Source organism: Gopherus evgoodei, chromosome 2, assembly GCF_007399415.2.
Source record: "Gopherus evgoodei ecotype Sinaloan lineage chromosome 2, rGopEvg1_v1.p, whole genome shotgun sequence".
Lineage (NCBI taxonomy): Eukaryota > Metazoa > Chordata > Testudines > Testudinidae > Gopherus > Gopherus evgoodei.
The window spans coordinates 73,083,924-73,106,420 of NC_044323.1; the positions used below are offsets into that span (position 1 = coordinate 73,083,924).

The following is a 22,497-nucleotide window of genomic DNA, read 5'->3' on the forward strand; positions in this document are numbered from 1 at the left end:
CAGTCATTCCTCCAAGATTTAGTCAAGTGTATTTATAGTATAAGTCACAGACAGGTCATAGGCTGTGAATTTTGTTGACTGACTGTAATCTGTCCATGACTTACTAAAAATACCCATGACTAAATCATAGCCTTATTCATAACAGACAACTAAACCATATTACAGCATAAATGAAAACAGTAAGTCAAGACATCATAGTGGTTACAAGGAACAAAACAAGACTTTACACATGCAGAACATAGGTAAATGTCCAAACTCCACAAAAGAACCACCACACAACTTTTACATACCAAGGAGGGCTCACAAAATGTAGCCACTATTATCTTCTGACTTCTCCCTCCTCTCTCATGTTAATATATATTTGGATCAGGTTAGAATAAATTAGATGCTTCAACTTATCTCACCATTTCGTTCAAGCAAGTGAGGGTCAGAATGTTTCTTGCCTATATCTGCAAAAGACCGAACCAGGGGGATCCGACTGCTGAATTTCTTCTCGTTCTGATGATGGTGTCTCTTGAGGAGAGCTTCTCTGACATGCTCTCTTATGGACTCATCCAGCTGACCAGAAGCAATCATGTTGTCCAACACCATATCTATCATGAGAAAAATATTTAAATCAAATCTAAGTTAAATATATGCATTCCCAACACCACCACATTAACTCACATCTGAAAAATCAGTAAAACTAATTCATGAAGAATCTTCAAGTTTATTTTCTTTGGCAAACTGTGCATCTAGATCCACTGAAAAGAAACCGCCAAGAATACTGCAGGCCAACAGTTCAAATCTATGCACTTTGAACAAATGTTTCTTTGGATCACTAAATAGTATTCTTTCCAAAATACACAGCATTTTAAAATACAAGGCCTATAGGAATAAATAGATTGTTGATCACTTAACAAAATATTATCTTTATTTCAACTTCCTACTTACTACAGCCTTCATTACAAAAAGCAATGATATATCAAATGAACACCACTCTTCATTGGAAAGCAGTGCAGTAGCAAAAACTACCACAAGCAAGAGTTTTATGTACGAACTGGATAGCAATCTCTGTATAACAACATTAATTCTGGAGTTTCCTAATGTTTGAGCACTTGATTTTTAAACTTCAGTGTTCTTTCAACATAGTTTACTATATAAAATGGACTAGTCTAATCATTCAAATGTCTAAACTTTCTTTTTTTAAGTTGCCCAAAACTTCAAGATTCCTTACTGGGCTTTCCATTTCACATTTTTACAAAGAGTGAGGATGAAACGTAAACTGTGGCAAAACTAATCAATTTGCAAAATTTTGGTGGGTTTTTCGATATTTTTAAATCACAAGAAAATCAGCCATATTTCCAAAATACCTTAGATATAAACTGAGGAATGAAAATCTGCCTATATGGCTGTGTAAAACAGAAACTAGCATTTTCTTTTACTGACTAGTTTAAAGAATCTTGAAAAATTTCTAGGGCCAATATCTTAAATTGCACAAACTCAGTAACACAAGGTTTACCTGGAAGAAATCTGTATGACTCTGTTTATATAAAGACCTTTTTGTTACGTTTTACCATTTCTAATAATGGTACTGAGCTCCCTAGTAAGGTTAAGAACTTCCATTTATATAGTACCTGTTGTATTAAAAGAGGATATAACGTTTTCCAAACAAAATAAACTATGCAGGGATCACTTTATCTATCTGCAGTCTCCTCTGAAAATAACACAATTACAGCTTTACAGCACATAACACCATACACAGCAATCTATACTGGTTAAGACAGGAAGTCAAGTATATGTATCTAATTGAAAATGAAAAAGAATTGAAGTAGGCCAAATATAATTACAGAAGACACTTGGGTTAACACTGTAGCTTTTATAAGAAAGTTCCCTGGGATCTTTAAAATGCCCACAATGTCTGAAATTTTAGTAATATTGTGACACTTTGGTACTCAGATGAAGTGAGTCCTGTAATATTGTTTTAAAAAAAAAAGAGTCTTTAGGATATTCTATATATGTATCTGTTTCTCTTTTAGAGGAAACAAAGATTAACTAATATATTATTCCTACATGAAAGTCCACTGCCATAGAATATTGCCCTGAACATCCTATTCAGTAAGTCTGTTTTAGCAAATCTAGATTAGACAAATAATTCATCTTAAATTTTATTTATTTATACATTTAAACTGTGGAACTCACTGCCACAGGATGTCATTAAGGCCAAAAAATTAGCAATGTTCAAAAAGGGATTGGACATTTATATGAACAACAAGTATATCCAGCCAGCATTATAATAGATGATGATGATGATGATGATGATGATAAACTGGAAGAGATTAAACCTCATGATTCAAAGTTTAAACCAATTTCTAACTACTAGGGATTAAGAGCTTTTTTGTACCTTTCTCCAAAGCATCTGGTGCTGACCACTGTCAGAGACAAGAAACTGGACTAGATGGACCACAGGTCTGATCCAGTATGGCAACTCTTGTGAACCTATTTGTGATCTCATATTTCTTGGTCTTAGTTTTATTCATCTAAAACTGCCCAACCAGACTGCCCCTAACACAGGAAATGTTGGGTTTTGTGTGCACGTGTTGGATAGAGTGAGAGTGGCATGACCAATTTTAAAGGTACATCAAACTTAGATGAAGAGTATGAAAGAATGAGCAAAGGTCTGAACTGCACTGCAATTACAGTTCTGTAAACAGGAACAACCCTCACTCTGATGTACATACAGTACACATACCACATGCACACAAAATACTTTATGCGCCAAAGTTATCCCCCATCCTTTCTCTTTATTCTTAATATATGTAACTAAGTCCTGAGACAGGACTGTATTTAGAAACAAACTTTAGTCTGAGGTGGTTGTTGCTAGGGTTTCTCTTGGCAAGATGTCCTGCCCCTCCCTATAGCTCTGCAGCCTCAGAGAGATACTCAGCCTTTTATACTTTTGAATAGGAACCAATGAGACCCATTAAATCTGGCTGCAAGATGAGAAAACAGAACAGCTTTATGCCTCCACAACAAGAAGTCAAAGACTGATATCCAGTCACTGAGACCCTGCAATGGAACTGGAAAATAGACTTGTGTGTCCAAATATTGATGATATTATGCATGTCTTTCAATATATTCTAACTCAGCTTCTTCAGTATTTACCAGCTTTTTAAAAACATGACAAATACTTAAGATGACCTGGAAGGTAACTACAGTTATTTTGCACTAACATCACTGACAAATATAATCAGAGAAGAAAAAATCTGTACGATTTATTTACTTCGAAAGTATGTACTAAATGCTCCCACTAAATAAGCTAAGAAAAGAGCTCAATACAAAGAGTAAAAGAGTAAAATTTTCAAAAGCTCCTAAGTCACTTAGGAGATTTTGAGAATTCTGCTGAAAACCCTTTTTCCCTCCCTCTTTTGGTACCCCATGATCCTGCTGATGAGCAGTAAGTCCATTATGAGTCACAAAAATGCATTACTCAGTGAAATCACAGATACCAAGAAAATGGAATTAAGCAAGCCTGAAGGATCTTAAAATAAAAGCCACTTGCTACTGTGTCTGTGTGTGTATATATATATGCGCAAAAAGTTTTCAAAGCTGTTTTTACATACTCAAAATTAATTAGAGACTATTGAGACATTTTCAACATGCTAAGTTAAATAACGTAAGTTTTATTTCAGCTCCTCTCTTACCATTTATAAAGTGAAAGTTTAAATCAAGCTGTGCAACAATGAACTGTGCTAATAGCAATAGCTAACACCAGCTGAATAGTGCTTAATAGTTTACAGCATGGCACTGTACAAATTATCCCTCAAGTATCCTGATACATATTTACATTTCACCTGTAGAGACTAGAAGATGCAATTGTTGTCCAATCAAAGATTAGAATAAAGACAACTTAGGGAATGTCTACACAGAAAGAAAAACCCACGGCTGGCCCGTGCCAGTTGACTTGGACTCATGGGGCTCAGGCCGCAGAGCTGTTTCATTATTGTGCAGACTTCCAGGCTTGCACTGAAGCCTGGGCTCTAAGACCCTGCGAGGTGAGAGAGTCCCATAGTTCGGGCTCCAGCCTGGAAGTCTACACAGCAACAAAACAGCCCTACAGTCCAAACTGCATGTGCCCGACTGAGCTGTCATGGGCCAGCCACATGTCCCAATGACACTCCTCACGTGAGTGAAGTTTGCAGAATCAAATCTTAAAGACAAAGAAAACTGTCATGAATATAAAGACTAAATGTAAACTGCTTTTGTGTTTTTAAGTCACAAACTAGTGTAAACAAGCAAAAATTAAATCTTTCAAAAACTTCAAAACAACCTGCTATCTCATCTAGTGTGTTTGCTCTCATGTCCAACATGACTGTCCCATTTAGAATACAACTTCTCAATTCAAAGAGACTGTGCAGAGACAGAGTTGCCACATAAGGTTTGCTCCATCGATCACCGCCATCTTCAACATCTTCTTCAAATTTTAGCCACCTGAAATATAAATATATATTATGACATATGTACAGATTACTACTGAAGAGACTTTTTCTGTCCTTGCAATAAGCTGCAAAACAAAAGCTAGATCCACCTGCATATATCATCTTTCATTTCTGCCTACACCCCTTTTTAGCCCCTATGCACCATGCTCAATCCTTCTACCTTAATGCATCCTCTATCACTCATTCCCATACTTGACTGCTTTTTTTCATGCCACTCCTTATGTCTGAAACAGCCCAGATCCACAAAAGGATGTAGGTGTCACAACATTGAATGCTCCAATGCCTAATGCGTGTAGAAAATCACTGGAACAACAATGGGATTCACACAGCCTGAGTTTGGTGCCTAGTTTCCCCACACAATGCTTGGGGAGAAAGAGCGGTCTAAGATTGGAATCGACAAAAGCCAACCTGTTAGGCCGGAAACTGCCTAAGCTATCCAATGGGAAGTAGTTACAGCACACACCTGGGACGTGGGAGACCAAGGTTCAATTCCCCCCTCAGCCTGAGGGAAAGAAAGGATTTGAACAGGAGTCTCCTATCTCTCAGGATAGCTGTGTAGTATTCTCATGTGCCTCCCACCCCTCTCCTGTTGAAGCTTTTCCATTTTGGATAAATAGTCATGGAGCAGGTGGACTGGACCCTGGGTCTTCCAGACACCAGATGGGTGCCCCGATATCACAATATAGAGTCACTCATTCTCATCTCTCTATCATCTTTTTCTAAAAAATTAAATTGCTTCAATAGGAGAAACTGATAAGACCCACATCAGAATTCCCCGCAGCCCTGTGATTAGGGTCTTCCACATCCCAGGTGAGTGCTCTAACCACTGGGTTAACAGTTATAAGGGAGGCACTACCACCAGCTGAATTCAAAATGAGGCACAATGTGGTAGGCAAACTCAGAGCACACCTACTGGATCAGGTCCCACAACAGAGAGAGATGGGGGAATGAATGCTTATGTATTCTGCTTTATGGATCATGCTGGGGTTTAGGTGTGAGACAGTCACCTGGGCACCTAGAGTGAGGCACTGGTATGCATGCCCAGAGGTGGAAACTTATGTGCCTAAGGAAATTTCACCCTGAAAATTTAGGTGCCAAGTGAGTTTAGCTACCTATAGGGTTAAGCAGCTGCTGAGCAGGGGTTTTGTGGATTGCAGCAACACCTAAATCTGGGTGCCTAAGCACCTCTGTGAATCTGGCCCAACATCCCTCTGCCCAGTTACCAAGCATGATCAACCAAGACTGAGCATTCCCACACTCAGTTAATCTTTTAACTATATGATTTGTATCCATCAAACACAGACTGTAGACTTTTGGAGTCAGGAACATGTCAAAAATATTTAGTTTATAAATCACTATGCATATCTATGATACTATACTAATAAATGGTACATAAACTGTTAAAATTATTTAAACTGCAAAATCAAAGTCAAGCACTCAAAAGTTAAGAAATGCCAGATTTACAGATCCCCATGCAATCTTAGTCCTGCCTCTTGGGTGTCCAAACTGTGCGTTGTGGAAAAGATAGTATGTGACCATGTAATTAAAGATATCAGATACTGAACCCTATCACAATGCATAAGGAGGGGCAATTAAGGTTGCACAGGGCAACCATAAATCTGGCATATGCTAACTTTCAAGTACTTGACTTTGCAACCTAATTCACATTCTTTTAACGTAGTTTAGTATGTGTTATTACCTAGTTTGTGGTTGTTCTGTTTCTTGAAGGAAAAATACAATAAATTAGTATCAATGACTTCCCTTCCTTCCATTTTTGTTAACTTTCTGTCACAGCAAAACCAATACTACACAACTAGAACATCGTACTCACTGGTCAGTTACACCTATACTGCAACGCTACATTTAATCAACTTTAGGAAATAAAATCAGCACAGCAACAATAAAGACCTTCAAGAAATTTTCTCCAGAGGTCTGGGTATATTTTCAATGACAGGCTCAGAGAATCGGACTTTCAGTTTTCATTAGTGTTATGTTAATTGGGAGGCAAGTTTCCTGCTTATTGACTTGAAAATTCTAACCTAAAATTGATTTCTGAGGACAAAGTAAACAAGATCAGTGGAAAAGATTACATGAAACAGATCTATGTTTGGTTCACCTGGCAGTTTCTTTCCATTCATATTCTTCCCCATCCTTGAAGTACAGTTCATCCATTTCAGTGAAGAGATCATGGGGAATGTGTTCTTCATCATCATCCTCAGTACCCAGGATAAACTGCACTCGTTGGGATGGGTGTCTTGATGGGGAGGAAAGAAAGAAAGTAGTTTAGAAGTTAATACTTCTATTGAAATGTTAACATCTTGCAATAATTAAAACGTTATCCTCCCTCTCACAGCTGGAAACATGGAGTGTTGAAAATCTCTCATCAGAAGAGGATGGGCATAGTTTAAAAGCCAAATACAGTTTTCCAATAATGGGTTTCTGAAAACAAAGGAGGAGGAGGAAAATAAGCTACTTCTATACTCTAGTTAACATACTTGCTTAAATATTTTTAAGTTTTTTTGCCACAATTTCACACCAAGACAAACTTCAACAACAAAATTGGTAACATGAAAAAAGTCAAACACAAACTCAAAGGGAAAGACATCTTGGTCTCGTACTTGAAAGCAAAATAGATCATATCTACTCTTTTCTCTTCAAAGCAAAACACAATTAGACAATGGACATTAAAAAGGAAAATAAGTCCCAGACAATAATCACAGAACTATTATAACGGTTGTCCATTTCAACAGACAGAGGTAAGGGCTGCACGTGGGAGAATTTGGGTTGCTTACATGAAAATTTTCCCTTCTTTGAAGGGATAGGTCCACAGATGCTCAGTGTGGGTAATCACCAGTCTCCAAGCTCTAGGGGGCAAAATCAAAGCTGACTGGAAAGCTGGGACTAGTCCCCACCTTCTGGAGACTCCCTTAGTTTCGTGATGCTTCCAAAACTGGCCCCTCTGGACTATAAAACAAAAAAAAAAATCTTTCATCATGCATCGGCACCTTGCAGAAATAATACTCAACATGAAGTGAACAAGAAAAGTTAAACAGATCTGCCTTTTTCAGGAAGGGCCAGATTTGGGGACCTCTCTCTTCAATGAAAAGAAAATTTTCAGGTAAGCAATCACAAATTCTCCCATCCTCTCTCACGGTTATGTCCACAGATCTTCAGTGTAGGATTTTCTCAACAGTCACAAAATTCCGAGGGAAGGAACAAAATGTCACAGAGAAAGGATTGGGCACTTATTCAGAATAGTCCTTTCTCAAGGAGCTGACCAAATGCTTCACTAATGCTACTTAGAATCAAACACATTGAGATACAAGAACAGAGCCAATATTCATAACTTCAAATACAAAAATGAAACACACATATAGACAGTATAATCAAAGCCAGCAAATTACCATCTTTCCATAGACACCTTACTTGATCTCCTTTGTACAAGATTTAGTGCAAATATAGGACCTTGGTTGCAACAGTGATCTATACCAAGGGTCGGCAACCTGCAGAACACGAGCAGATTTTTACTGGCACGGTGCTGCCAGCCAGGGTCCTGGCCACCGCCCCCACTCAATCTGCTGCTTGCCTGGGTGAACGGAACCCAAGGCCGGTAGCGGGTTGAGTGGGGCCGGCGGCTGGGACCCCAGATGGCAGACAATACCCCAGACCGGTGGAGGGCTGAGCCACTTCAGCTCACCTCCGGTCTGGGATTCTGTCCACTGGTATACTGTATTAAATTTCTCCCCGTAGGAATATGCTACTTGCAGAGCACCAGGACTGGCAGTCGTAAGTGGTACACCGTAAGTAGCACATTCCTACAGGGAGAAATTTAATATGCTACACCCGGGTAGGGAAGGCTGTGCTTCCCCAAACTGCCCCCTAGCCGCCCTCTCCCACTTCCTGCTCCTTGACTGCCTCCCACATAACCCCTGGCCCATCCAACCCGCCCCCCCCCCCCCCGCTCCTTGTCTCCTAATCACGTCCTCCCAGGACCCCCTGCCCCGACTGCCCCCCTCAGAACTCCCCACCCATCCAACCACCCCTGCTCCTTTTCTCCTGACTGCCTCCTCCTGGGACCCCCCACTCCTATCCACTCCCCTGGGACCCCACCCTCCCATCCAAGCGCCCCTGCTCCCTGTCCCCTGACTGCCCCGACCCCATTCACACCCCTGACAGGCCCCCCAGGACTCCCACACCTATCCAACAAGCCCTGTTCCCCATCCCCTCACCATGGCACTCAGAGCATCAGGACAGGCAGCCATAAGTAGTCCACCATAAGTAGTACATTTCTATGGGGAGCAATTTAATACACTTCACCCGGCCCTGCTCAGCCCACTGATGGTCTGGAGTTCTCAGAATATGTTCTCATACCCCCTTATCAACAATTACACTACAATGAGCTTAAAAACTTGAAAACTCTGTATATTACAATAATCATTAAAAAATGTATAATATTAATATCACACTCATTGATTGATCTAACCATTAAAATTTGCTGATTTACAGCTAAATAGAGCCATAATAATAGATTTGGTATATCTTTTTGCTTCCTAGGATGATAAATAAATCTATATATGTATAGTGTAAGCAATTATACAGCTTAATATTTTTATTAATTTTACATTTTAGTACGTTAGAAAATGGTGAAAGATATATTGCTTATTTATTAGACAGTTAACTTATTGCTCATGACTTGTGTCAAGCAGCATTAGGATGGTAATGGGAATTTAATTAAATACAAAGAAGTTAGATGCTTTTCCCTTGATTCATTCTTTACATAGAAAAGCAGCCTTTAACTCAAAGTTTTTGAGAGAGTCACAGATTCAGCATATTTTTTATTTAAATATTTTACAAAATTATAGTAAGTTTAATACAAAATATGCTAAGGCCTAAATTCAGATTGCATTTAACAGGTTTATTTTTAAAAATAAAAAAAAATCAAATCAAATTTAAATTAAAAAAAAATCCAGTTTTTTTAAATAAACAAACAAACAAAAATTTCCACCTTGGTTTGATGCCCTCCGTCTGCAACTCACAAGGAAGCGGAAGAGAAGGTGGTGAGAATTCCACAGTCAAAGGAACAGCTGCTGGTGCGGACTTTAGAAACACAGGCATGATCCTCCATCTGCACTCTACCCTTCTGGCTTCACTCCCCTCATGGAGATGAGGAGGAAACTGCTTGTGCCACACTCAGTTCTTTTCTAGTCCTGCCTGCCTCTTTTCCTGCTGAAGCAACCCCATCCAGCCTGGGCTGCATCTTGCACAGCACAGCTGGCCTATTCAATCTTGCTTGGCTCCCTTTCCTGCCCAGACTGGGCTACAAGGTTGTACCCACAGAGCTGGCTGAGCTCTCTAACAGGGCATTCAATATGATTGGGGGAAATGAGGATAATCAGGAGACACAGGCCTTTCCTTTTGGCTCTGATGTTTCCTCGTCCTAGCTCTCTCTTAGAAGCCTGAAGTGGCAAACTCTTCAGAAGAGGAGTGGAGCAGAAGGGACAATCTCTACCAAAGTCAAACTTGGCCCTGAATTGGGGATTAGAGAAATTGGAACAAACTGTTAGTCTAACATTTTTAAATTAAGTTTGGAATTTCCCTCAGAAACACTCTGCAGCAAGACATTTGGACTGAGCCATTGGTCACTCTGGGGGCAGAAAAAAATCCAGGGAACTTCAGGAGGTGGGACACTCCCTTGCTTTTGGTCACTGTCAAGTCTGGTTCTGCCCTCAAGCTGCAGACAGGATGAAGTACTCACTGGAATAGATCTCAGCACAATGTGGCTGCCAGCACACTACAGGTAGCGTTGAATGATGCAACAAGGAAGAGCAACTCAAGATCACAAAACCTAAAGAGGACTCTTGACATGTGAACAATCTATAGATTTTTATGTCAAAAAGGACTATTATAATCATATAGTCTGACTTCCTGTATACTATAGGAAATAGATCTTCACCCAGAGATACCTGCACAGAGCCAAATAACTTGTGATTTAAATAGAGTACAGCCACAAAACCTTTGCCCACTATTAATTACCCTTAAATTGATCCCAGATATTTTCACAGTAGAGAAAACAGAGCGCGGTTTAATAATCTAGATTAGCTATTGTTTGGAGTTTTTCTTTAAACATGAAAAAGCCCCATAAGGCAGAATTTTCTTACCGTATGATGGAGATTCTCGCCCATCTTCTCTATCAGTTTCTTTCTCTTTTCTTCTTCTGTGATGCCTATGTCCACGATGCCTATGACGTCGACGGCCCTCCTTTCCAAATGGGACATGCACACCAATGTACACAGCTCTATGGCCTATCAAGTAAGTATAAAAGGAAGCAATAAAAATGTATGAAGAACTATCCTACCCAGACTTACAATATTCTGTCAAAATCCAAGAAACATACAAATACGTAGCATCTTTACATCACTAAAACCACTCTTCATTTTCCTTCTATCTGTTGCAGAGCTCAAAGAATCAGTGACTTAGAATCTTCCCCAGAATGGGTCAATACAGCAGTCTCTGCTCTTTCTTGTCATAATACAGAAGATCCAGTTACAGAACACATCAGACTTTCATGTCAGAAAATTCAATCCTGATTCTCAACATAGGGATGCAGTTGAGATCACTGTGCCATATGCCAATGGGGGGAGGCGGGGAGCGGGGCAGAAAAGTCAGAGAACCTCATGGTGCCCTCATTTTGCCAGGTGAGATGCATCACACCAGAATCTGGCCACAACACTCCTGAGGCAGGACTAGTGCAGAACTGTTGACAATGTTCCTAAACAGGAATACTGAGAGCATTTCACCAGGTACCTATTTTCTTACTCAAGGTACACTGTGCAAAAGGTGGTTTTATCCATCACTCAGATTTTATAGTTAATTTTCTCTGATTGTGTCAATTCCCTGGAATTCTGAGCCCCATTTACAGTATAGCATTGGTGGCCTAATTTTCAGAGGCATCATTTAAACTAGTTACTTAAATATGGATTTGGGAGACTAATTTTAGGCAGCCAGGTTTGACAATATCCTGTAATATCAAACAGTCAATACAAAAACTACTTTTTCTATTCCAAAAACATGTTAATGACATTTAAATAAAGTATCCTCAAATCAAAGCATATGGGTCTTAAAAGGAATGAGGAAGCAAAGGAGGAAAAAAATAAATGCACTGCTGTAGCATTTATTGCCAATAGCAAGTTATTTTCAAACAATTGGAAATATTTTTTAATCTTTTCTTTTTTTCCTGACTCAAAGCCCTACATATCAAGCCAATACAGGCAGCCTTGATGAAAGATGAAACTCTGCAAATGTTCTGAATACACTCTTGATGAGAGACATATAATGGAATATTAACTATATGTAATAATCTTTTCAACTCCTTTTGAAACAATCTAATAAAAATAGTAAAATGTAGCTAAATGCATGGGTGCTCACATAATGTTTCAGATCTTACTATAAGAGGTACTACAGAAGATTGCCTTTACAACAGAAACAGGAATTAATTCTTCTGTTGTTGAAGGTATGTAAACTCAGCAGATCAGTAAGAGCCAAAAAAGCACTATAAATATCAAATCCATTGTTAAAATAAAATCTAAAGACTCAAACATTTTAATCTTTTCTTTTTACAGTACTGAATCAACATGTTCTTATTTCACAGGAACACATTACCTTTGAGCTACAAACACTAGGGACTGAGAGCCATACACAGAGATTTTCACTGTGCTGTAGGAGTGTCCACTCACTGAGTTACCACATGGCAAGGTGATGCACTGGAGACTCACATCTTAGCTTGCCACACAGTAACTCATTGTGTAGACAAGCTGGAAGTCGAGAACCACGAAACAGGTGTTTGTCTGCCTTTTGAACCCTGGAGCATTAGTTATACATTATTTAGCAGATTATTTTATGGTTACACACTATTAAGATCGTCCACTATTTTTCTGCATCCAGTAGGATTTATCTTCTATATTCTATACCCACTGCAGCCTTCTAAACTGCAGTCACAGTCACTGAGTGCAGGCAACAAAGTTTGCAAATATCTATTCAAACACACAAATGCAGGGATCTGAACATGTAAACAGGCATCTGCATTATATACAGAAAATTTAAGTCTAAACACATGAAGTTTATTCAGAATGACTGAAGTGTCAACTGGCTCTGATGGTGAAATAACTACTGGCAACAATGAGGAAACAATTTGATTTAATGTGGATGCATTAATGCAGCTTGATACAACATGGCTTATATGTAATTTCATTATGAAACTTTTAGTTTACATTTTTACACAGTATATACTGATTCTATGATTGTGCACTGGCCCTCTCCTGTGTCAAGTTAAAAGACAACGGATCTGATAAACCAAAATTTATTATTGCTTTATGCTGCTAATTCCGTTGTCTTTTTAAAAAAAAATGCCCAGCAAACAATCACAGGATCAGTGTATACTATTTAAAAATGTAAACTAAAAGTTTTCATTATGACATTACATATGAGCCATATTAATGTATTCACGTGAAAAATAAGTTTGTTGCCTCAGCTAGTGGCTTTTTATATATACAAAAAATCATTTGTCCTAATGCTGGTAATAATGATTGTATTAATTTAAATATCTTGTTCATTTCACTGAAGAGGTGTGTGTGCATTTGCACTTTCCTTGGAAGAATTAAAAAAAAAAAGTTCAAAAAATATTTAAAGACATATAGGTAAAAGGGCTTTTAAGGGTGTGGCTCCCAAATACTGCCAGTCACAATAAGAAACAAAATATTTAACTATCAACCAGTATCATTTTTCTCAAGATTTTTTTCCCACCCTAACAAATTACTTCAGTACTGTCATATCCAATATTTGTAGCAGCATGATAACTTTAATGATAGCATAATCTGTTGCCATAAAACTTATAGGCAGAGCTGGCTGGAAAGAGAGCTTTAGGAAAATTTAAACTTTTGAATGTAAAGTATTTGGGGGCTTTTTAATATGACAAAACATTTGAGGAGAGCAGATACTTTCTACTATTATTTTCATTTAGATGAAAAACAATTTTCCATCGAAAAAAAGTTTCAATGGAAAATTTTCAAATAGCCCTAGTTACGGGGTAGGCTTGTCATTTAGCCATTGTCTTCTGAAGAGGGCAGTGCTGGACTACCCATGAGCTCTCCAGTGCTGGAGAAAAAGCTCAGGCTATACTTCTTCAGCTCTCCAGTGCTGGAGAAAGGCTATACTACATCTACACTTGGAGTAAGCGTGCAATTCCCAGCTGGCGTAGACGTATTCACACTAGTTTTGATTAGCTAGCATGCTAAAAGTAATAGTCTAGCTACGGTAGCATGGGCAGTGGCAGCATAGGTTAGCCACCCCAAGTAATTACTCACAGGGCCCAGGCAGGTCTGTAGTCTGGACAGTTAACCCATCCCACCGCTCACCGCTGTCTGTGCCACTACAGCTGCACTATTTTTAGAGTGCTCAATGAGAGATAGCAAGAGTATGATTACACAAGATGGAAATGACACCCCTAGCTGCAAGTATAGATGCAGCATTTGTGTGCAAGCTACTAACAGTATGCACTGTCTACTCCAGAGGCTGGTGCAGAAATGGGGCTGGTCAATGGCCACCTTCTCCCCTACCCTTTGAAAGATGCACACAGAGCAAGCAGTCCTTATGTTCCACTGATAGCAGTTCTCCCTGACTCTTTTGGGATAGACACAAAGAGAAGAAACCAAAAAGCAGCAGTGTTGGCTAAACACACGTCCAAAGGGATGTGGTTAAGAGGGTTTTACAAACTGAGTTTATGGCCAATGACCGCCCTGCACCTTTAATTAGGGGGGTGTTTAGCTGGTTGGCTGAATGAATGCAACAGTACTTTATGGCTAGGAGGGGGAGGGAGGGAAGAGAGAGATGAAGAGTGCTGCAAAAGGGTCCAGTGGGGTCAGTGAGATCACTCCCTACGAATGCAGGATTAAAAGGGGCAGTCCTGGACCTGAAGCCTCCCTTTTACAAGGAGCAGTCTGAAGCAGGACCCACCCTGCCTCCCCTTCATGTGATAAAATACCAGGTTTGATCAAGACCTGCTGAAGGCATTACGCTACCTGCCCCTTTTTAGGGGATGTGGGAAGGAATTTTTCCCTTACCACCATATTGGCTTGGGTGCAATTGGTGTTTTTTCACATTCCCCACAGAGGGGTTCAGGAAGAGCTCTGTTCATGCATGGCATGAAGAGCAGTAGGGCTGTCTGTTGCAATCATTATTTAAGTGTAGAGCGGATGTCCAGTGCAGGTCCTCCATAGGAAAGGTATATAGTGACCGGATAAATGGCTTGGAAAGGGACCTTAAAAAGAGGGGACTCCTATGATTGGTACGACAGGGAGCCAACCCCCCATTCCAATAGCCCACCTTACCCTCCTGCGAGAGGGGCAGATGGTAAGGTCCTGGCAATGGATTTGCTGGAGGGACCTGGATGGAAAAAGAGGAGGAGCTGGTAAAAGCCCCCCAGGAAATTACGGAAAAAAACATGGGATTGCCTGCACTGTACAATTTTATCTGTCAGGTAGTCCCAGACATCTAATAATAATGTTGTAGCCCGATTTAAACCCATGTCAAATGTCTCCTGGCTATACCGAAAGGAGGCCAGACAAAAGAGCTCCTTCATGTCATAATGACAATTAAATTGATTGTTGCAACCAGCAACCCACAATCTTTAGAAAGACTGTTTTATGAATGAAGTGACTTCTCCTTAGCAAAAAAATTCAATTACATATACAGAAGGCACTCTTCTATTCTTTACAAAGATTTTCTAGTAAATAAAATAAGCAACATATTTTCTAAAAACCTGTTGCAAGTATGTTCAAACCCAAAAGTGTGTTAAAGCCTCAAAGTAAAGCAAAGTGATTCAGTGAGTTCAATTCTAGGTAGAGAATAGCACTGAGGAAAACTATTTTAAAATGTAGACAGCTGATTATATCAAGTAGCATCCTACTCCCCGCTTCTTCCCTATCCAAAGATAAAGGGAGAATGATTAAAGATGAAAGGTAAAGTTTTCAATGCATGTGATAAACTCAGTTTCCAACAAGATAAAAAAATCTAGTGCATAGTATTATGTCCTCCAACCAACTGAATAGGAGGAACACACTTATCTATCTCCTCAAAGAGATGTTGGAAAGTAATTTATTATAACAGCTAAGAAGGGGAAGAAATAGGAGTAACTATGAAGAATTTAAGAGTTTGAAGTTAAATTACTTGCATCAATACATTCACCTATAGGGCAATTACAAATTTAAAACCAACAATTCAGGTAGGAGTAAAAAGATATAATTGAATTATTATATGACCTTCAAACCTCTACTCATACATACACCTGTACACAGTATTGCTGATCCCATCCAAGCTTGTTACAGAATTAGCTTAAACCAATAACCAACAGAATTAGTATAGAGCATGACACTAAATTTAGTATACAAAATTCCAGAGATAATTGTTCATTTTAATCTAACATGACTTTATCCAAGCTTAGTTGCTGAAATCCTCCATGGGTATTTAGTACTTATGGTCATTATTAGTATGAATCAATTCAAACATATTTTAGAAGTCTGCTAAATGTTATCACATGCTTCTCATCAGGCTAAAAATCAGTTTGCATAAAATAAAAATCTCACAGTTTAATTACAAATACATACATAAACACAAAAGTCATTGCAAAAAAAATAAGCTGCAGCTAATCTCAAAAGCCACTAGCAGGGAAAAGCTCAAAGTTGTAATAGAAAATGTGCTTTCCTCTAGCAATAGTTTGGTAACAAAGAGCTTTACACATCGCATATTAGGCCCATATACTCGGATACTAAAAAACTTAGCATGGTATGGTTAAAAAAAAATAGGTAGTTTTACATTGAAGTTGATATATATACACAAAAAGGAATATACCATTAAAAGCACTTAGCTAACGAAAGAACTAATGTATGATGTACTTGAATATTTATCTTGTTTCCTAATGTACAACTCTACGTTCCCCTAACATAGTGCTTCCCAAAATAGCCAATGGATACCCTGGGAAGATACTACATAATCTAGAAAGGCACAGAGTAGCCACAAGTTGGAGTCAGGGTAAGGAAAGCTGCAGGCCCTCAGATGCACAACTCACCACTACAAATATGCTGGCATGGGAAGTTTTTGAAACCCATCTTTCACTTCACCTTTCACTTGTGCTCTTTCACTGGTGGTCCCCTGTACATTTAATCACAGGAGAAACTCATACGTTGGTGAGCCTGTAGTTCCGCATGTAAGCTTTCGGGCACTTCTCTTACAACACAACTTTGAGAAGCTAGAAGGAACAGACAGAGGATGCAGCCAGGGGAGTGCAGCAAAAAAACTACAACAAAATTGAATAAAAACAGGGGGAAAGAGTCAAAAACAAGAAGAGAAAGGAAACTAGACAGAGACAGAAAAAGATAGGCAAAAAAGTGGACAGAAAAGTAGATACTGAGCTCCAAGTGCTCCCCTTCAACCTTCACTCTAAAATGCACTGGAGTGCCACATGTTCCTTAAAATCTCACTTTGCACTACCAGGTGGAACTCAGGAATAATCTGAAGAGCTCCCATTTCTTGTTCATTTCTTTGTCCCAATTAGACTTAACAGAGTGTCCACCAAGCCATGCATACTACATAAAAAATGCAGTCTAATATTTTAATTAACCTTTGCCCAAGATTTCAGTAGTATTAATGTATATGTAAAATTTGAAGTTTACAGTAAAGCTTTTTTTGCCCCTTTCTAAATGAGAGGGACACAAAAAGTCACTGTTAAGCAACCATATCACAGGTGACTTCACCAATTTCCTTCAAAATCAAGTGCCCTTAAAGTAGTTACAAATACTTTTCATCTTCAAAGTTATAAGAAGATCGAATATAGGCTTTTAATAGATCTCTGGTGCTAACTTCAAGCATGGAGTTTCTGGGAAGAGGAGCCCGCACTTGACATCTGCTGGCCCTTGTGTCTTCCATGATAGACAGAAGATGGCTGGGCTCAATCCTGCTGCTGAGGAACAGATTATATCGTGCATTCTGCCTTTCTCTCCTGAAAGCTGCTAGGGAAAAAAAGGGCGTACCAGAGCTTATTTCTGCTGCTGTGGGGTAAGGGAACAAACATTAGAAACAGCCAGTTCAGTGAGATACTCAGATTAATAATAATTTAAACTTCTTAAATTAAGAAAAATTCTGGAGACAGAGAAGGGGAAGAGTTTGAACGTTAACGCAAGATGCAATAATTGGGTTGAAATTGGAGTGTGATTTATCCTCTTCACAACATTGTAATTGTAAAACAAACCAATAAAATCTCCACCTCCTCTGCCTGAAAAATATCAAGTTATCCAGTTCACCCAGTGATTATTATTAGCTAAGCCCAGCAATGCAGCACTAAGAATACAGAGGATGCCAACACATATACATCCCTTAGGTGTGTGTGTGTGCGCACACACACACCACACACACACTCTTGAACATTCCTGATTTGTCCATCAAAAATAATGGCTCCTGTTGAGCAGAATGGATGCAGCGGCTTGAGCCAGGTTAAGGCTTTATAAAGGGAGACAATCCTGAATGCGAGAGTTACCTTTTCTGCAAAGGCACCCAACTCCCCCCCATTATTTTTTATTTGTTTTCTATATTTAGTTTTGTAAAGTAATAAAGATTGAGCATGTTTTAAAATGTAAGTATTTTTGTGCCTAAGGTTCTGTCTCACAAATTCTGAAAGCTGAGCATTATGTTAGCATAATTCTATTTAGAAATTTTATTCAATGAATTACTTATAGGGATTTTCTTTTTTTAAAGTCACAAACACAAGCAGGAACTCTGACCAGTTGAGCTACCAAAGGGCTTTTTAAATCACCAGTTCTAAAGCTGAAGTACAAGGGTGAAATAATAAGGTAACTTTTAGGGGAAAGCCATCATATAAGTAGGCTATAGAATCAAGTACAGATGTCCAATTTTTTCTGCAACAGTAGCAGTGGGAAAGGTGATCTCATGCCATGAAACTCTAGTCATAAAACTGAGTTTTAAGTCTTACATAAGAACAGCCATACTGGGTCAGAGCTATGGTCCATCTAGCCCAGTATCCGGTTTCTGACCGCAGCCAATGGCAGGTGTTTCACAGGGAATCAACACAGCAGGCAATCATGAATGATCCATTCTGTCATCCATTCCCAGCCTCTGGCAATGAGAGACTAGGGACACCCAGATCATGGGGTTGCATCCCTGACCATCTTGGCTAATAGCCATTGTTGGACCTATCCTTCACAACTTATCTAATTTCTTTTTGGAACCGTGTTATACTTATGGCCTTCACCCCAGCAAAGACTTCTTCACACAACACACAGTTGATCTGTGGAAGTACTTCCTATTTTGTTTGGTTTTAAACAGGCTGCTTATTAGTTTCATTGGGTTTTGGCTGGGGTCTTACAGGTCAGCATTTTCAACCTCAGTTTGTGGCCAAATAACTTGAGTAACTGTTAAAAAGGTATGTTTTGGTGTATTAAGTTGCAGCCAGTTGTCTTTCACAATAGGTATGACTTGTATTATTGGCCAAAACTTTCAATATTATAAAAAAGCCAAAGTACATCAGCCACTTTAGCCAAAAAAAAAGATTTTCAAGCTTCTCATGCCTCGATTACTGCAACATCCTTCTCTTTGGCCTTGACAAATGTAATCTTGTCCCAAACAAATCCATTCAGAATGCTGCTGCTAAGATCATTTTCCTAGTTCATCGCTTTAACCATTCCATACCTCTCCTTGCAACCCTCCACTGGCTCCTCCTCTATTATATACAACATGAGCTGCTTGTATCCATTTTCAAGGCCTTTCACAGTCAATCCACAGTCAAACCTTACCTATCTTTTCTCATTCAATATTGAGCTGTTGATACTTGCCTCTGATCATCCACTTTTTAAAATGTTCAAACAAGCACCTTCATACTTTCTCCCATGCTGCCTCACAGGCTTGGGAGGACCTCCCTGTAAACATCTGCAAAGCGGCCTCATTATTCACCTTCAAATTCTTACTTTAAACTCTCCTTTGCAGAGACGTCTATAAAGAACTTGACAAGATAGGTATCTGGTGTGCTAAGACTACTGGCTATCATGCTTACCGCTACTATCTCATTATTTCCTTGTACCCCCACTGGTCTCTATCCATCTATCTGTTGCCTATTGTCTTGTACATGGATTGTAAACTCCTTGGGGCAGGGACCTTCTTTTCTTTCTGTGTCTGTACAGTGCCTAATACAATGTGCTATGACTTGCCCATGATTAGGATTCCTAAGCACTATGTTAATAGCAATAACTTACCTTAAAACAACTCTGAAAGATTTTCATCTCTCTCAAGCATAGTTTCTGCCTCATAGTTTTATTTTGCATTAAATCTTTGGGCTTTAATCTGCAGTACTTAAAGGAGTCGTTTATTTGTTAGTTTTAAAATCAACTTTGCCTTAAGAATTACTAAGAGCCACTGACTGAAATTGCTGGCATGGAAATTTCCCAAAATGGATTTTTGGTGACTGGTCTAAGTATAAACAAAGTTGTCATCTGCCACAGATGTTCTCATGCAATGATTCTAATAGGAGTTCAACATCTCAGCTAGTTTGTTTTCGTATTTTTTTCTCCATGCCTACACAGTACTGAGTCAGGCTTTGTTTCCTGTAATAGTAGAATAAACTTCCTTGTTCTTAAAACATCTCAACTCAAACAAGCTGATGCGCAGTCAGCATAGGTTTGACTTCTAGCTCTATACAAACAGTAGTGACAGACATTAAGGAAATGTTTATTCTGTCTCTATCAATCTCCTGTCCTGTTAAACAATCTCTTTCCAAGCAGAAGATTCTTTTATTAGCAGGCCTCCTATCTTAAAACTAATTAGAGAAATGAAAGGAAGAACTACTCCTAAGTTCGTGTTTGCAGGTCAAACTCACTGAAGTATAAAACTAACAACTACAACCCAGAAACAGAATGTAATTTTATGTGAATAAACAATTGCAACAAGTCCCTTCTCTCCACTTTAGAAGTGTTTTCTCCTCTCCAAACAATGGACTTTTTTATTAACTGGAATGAAGTATCACATGAATTCCTGGACATTATGCAGGACTGGTTTTTACAAATGAAAGGAGTGCTATGAAAGTATGTTTATACCTTTTTATCTAGCCAAGGATTCCATTTTCAAACTGTTTGTAGCATTTATAGCCTCAATCTTATACCAGTTCTTTAGGTTAGGTCTACACTACAAGCTAGGGGTGCAATTCCCAGCAATAGACAGAAGTGGTCTGCCACTATCTATCTATAATGTTACAGCGGTCACCAGCTATTGATACAGTTAGTCACAGTTGGGATATTCCAACTGTTGCTCAGTTGTTGAGCTCCTTCCTTGAACAACAGGGTTCTCAAGGTCAGAAAGAGCACTTTTTACTATCACTGAGAAGTCTCCCTTATAGATTGCTGCAAGGATTTATTTTGAAAATCAGGAAACAACATGTAAAAAAGATTTCTAGGGCTTATAAAAAAGGGCATGAGCTGACACAACCAGAATACTGACATTGCCTTGATGGCTACGTTGCTTTTGATCCTCTCTAAACTTCCCCTAGTTATCAATCTGGAAAACTTGTTTTTCTTAATTTCAAAGAGAAAGAGTTTGCTTAAGCTTACTTCTAATACGGCTACACTTGCTAGAAGTTCAAGATATGGAATTTTAGCCAATTTGTGAGTAATATTGTCATAAACAGACAGTTAAGGGTTAATGTCTCTTTCACCTGTAAAGGGTTAACAAAAGTGAACCTGGAACACCTGACCAGAGGACCAATCGGGAGACAAGATACTTTCAAATCTCGGTGGAGGGAAGTCTTTGTTTGTGTGTTCTTTCTTTGTCCGTGTTCTCTCAGGGTTCTGAGAGGGACCAGACATGTAAGCAGATTCCTCCAATCTTTCTGAAAAAAAATCTCTTCTGTTCTAATTTTAGTAAGTACAGGAAAAAGGTGAGTTTAGTCTTTTGATTGTTTCTGTATTTGCAAATGTGTATTTTGCTGGAAGTATTTTAAATTGTATTTTTGCTGGGGGGAGACTTCTCTCTAGTGTCTATAGCTGAAAGACTCTGTAATATACCATCTTGAATTTACAGAGATGATCTTTACTCTCTCTTTCTTTCTTTTATTAAAAGTTTCTTTTTAAAAGACCTGATTGATTTTCCCCTTGTTAAGACTCGAACAAAACTGAGTCGGTACTCACCAGGGAATTGGTGGGAGAGAGGAGGGGTGGAGGTGGAATTCCTCTGTGTTTTTAAAATTCAAGGAGTTTGAATCACAGTGATCTTCCAGGGTAACCCAGGGAGGGGAAGCCTGGGAGAGGCAACGGTGGGGGAAAGGGTTTACTTTCCTTGTGTCAAGGTTCAGGGGATCTGGGTCTTCGGGTCTCCAGGGAAGGTTTTGGGGGGACCAGAGTGTACCAGGCACTGGAATTCCTGGTTGGTGGCAGCCTATTAGATCTAAGCTGATAATTAAGCTTAGAGGAGTTCATGCTGGTACCCCATCTTTTGGACTCTAAGGTTCAGATTGGGGCCATGACAAATATAAACATTTGTTTTTCAGGAGCTGAGGTCACCTTATGAGATCACTCTGAAATTTAGGAGTAACTATGGATAACTCTCTGAAATATGGAGTTCCAATATTACACTGATGTGACTATCATATCTGGAAAATCCATCCTTTAGCATTAATCCATTAGTCTTATGTCTTTATGTCTTAGTAAATTTAGTATCAGCATTCAGTTCTGTCTAGCTGGCTCTCACTGACTCCTTAGGCTTCCTTGGATATTGTAGTTAAGGTTGGCTAACACTTCCCATTATAAGACCATGTATTGCAGCTACTTACAAAACATTGCCAAAATGTAGCCATTTAGGACTAAGTTTTCCATGCAGGGTGTGAGCCTCAGCCTGAATTTTTAAATTCTTACAACTATGTAGTTAGAAGCTCTAGCATCTCCATGCTTTGGAGCAAGGACTGAATCTGGCAGGG

At 39.1% G+C, this 22,497-nt stretch overlaps 1 protein-coding gene across 1 annotated transcript in view; it reads right to left on the bottom strand.

Annotated features, from left to right (window-relative positions):
• The window catches only part of SLC4A7 (solute carrier family 4 member 7), a 174,763-nt gene that overhangs the window by 62,747 nt on the left and 89,519 nt on the right, over nt 1-22,497 (bottom strand). The window contains 4 exon segments of the mRNA XM_030550993.1: nt 405-593; nt 4,310-4,470; nt 6,595-6,730; nt 10,634-10,780. Coding sequence (XP_030406853.1) covers nt 405-593; nt 4,310-4,470; nt 6,595-6,730; nt 10,634-10,780 — 633 coding nt within the window.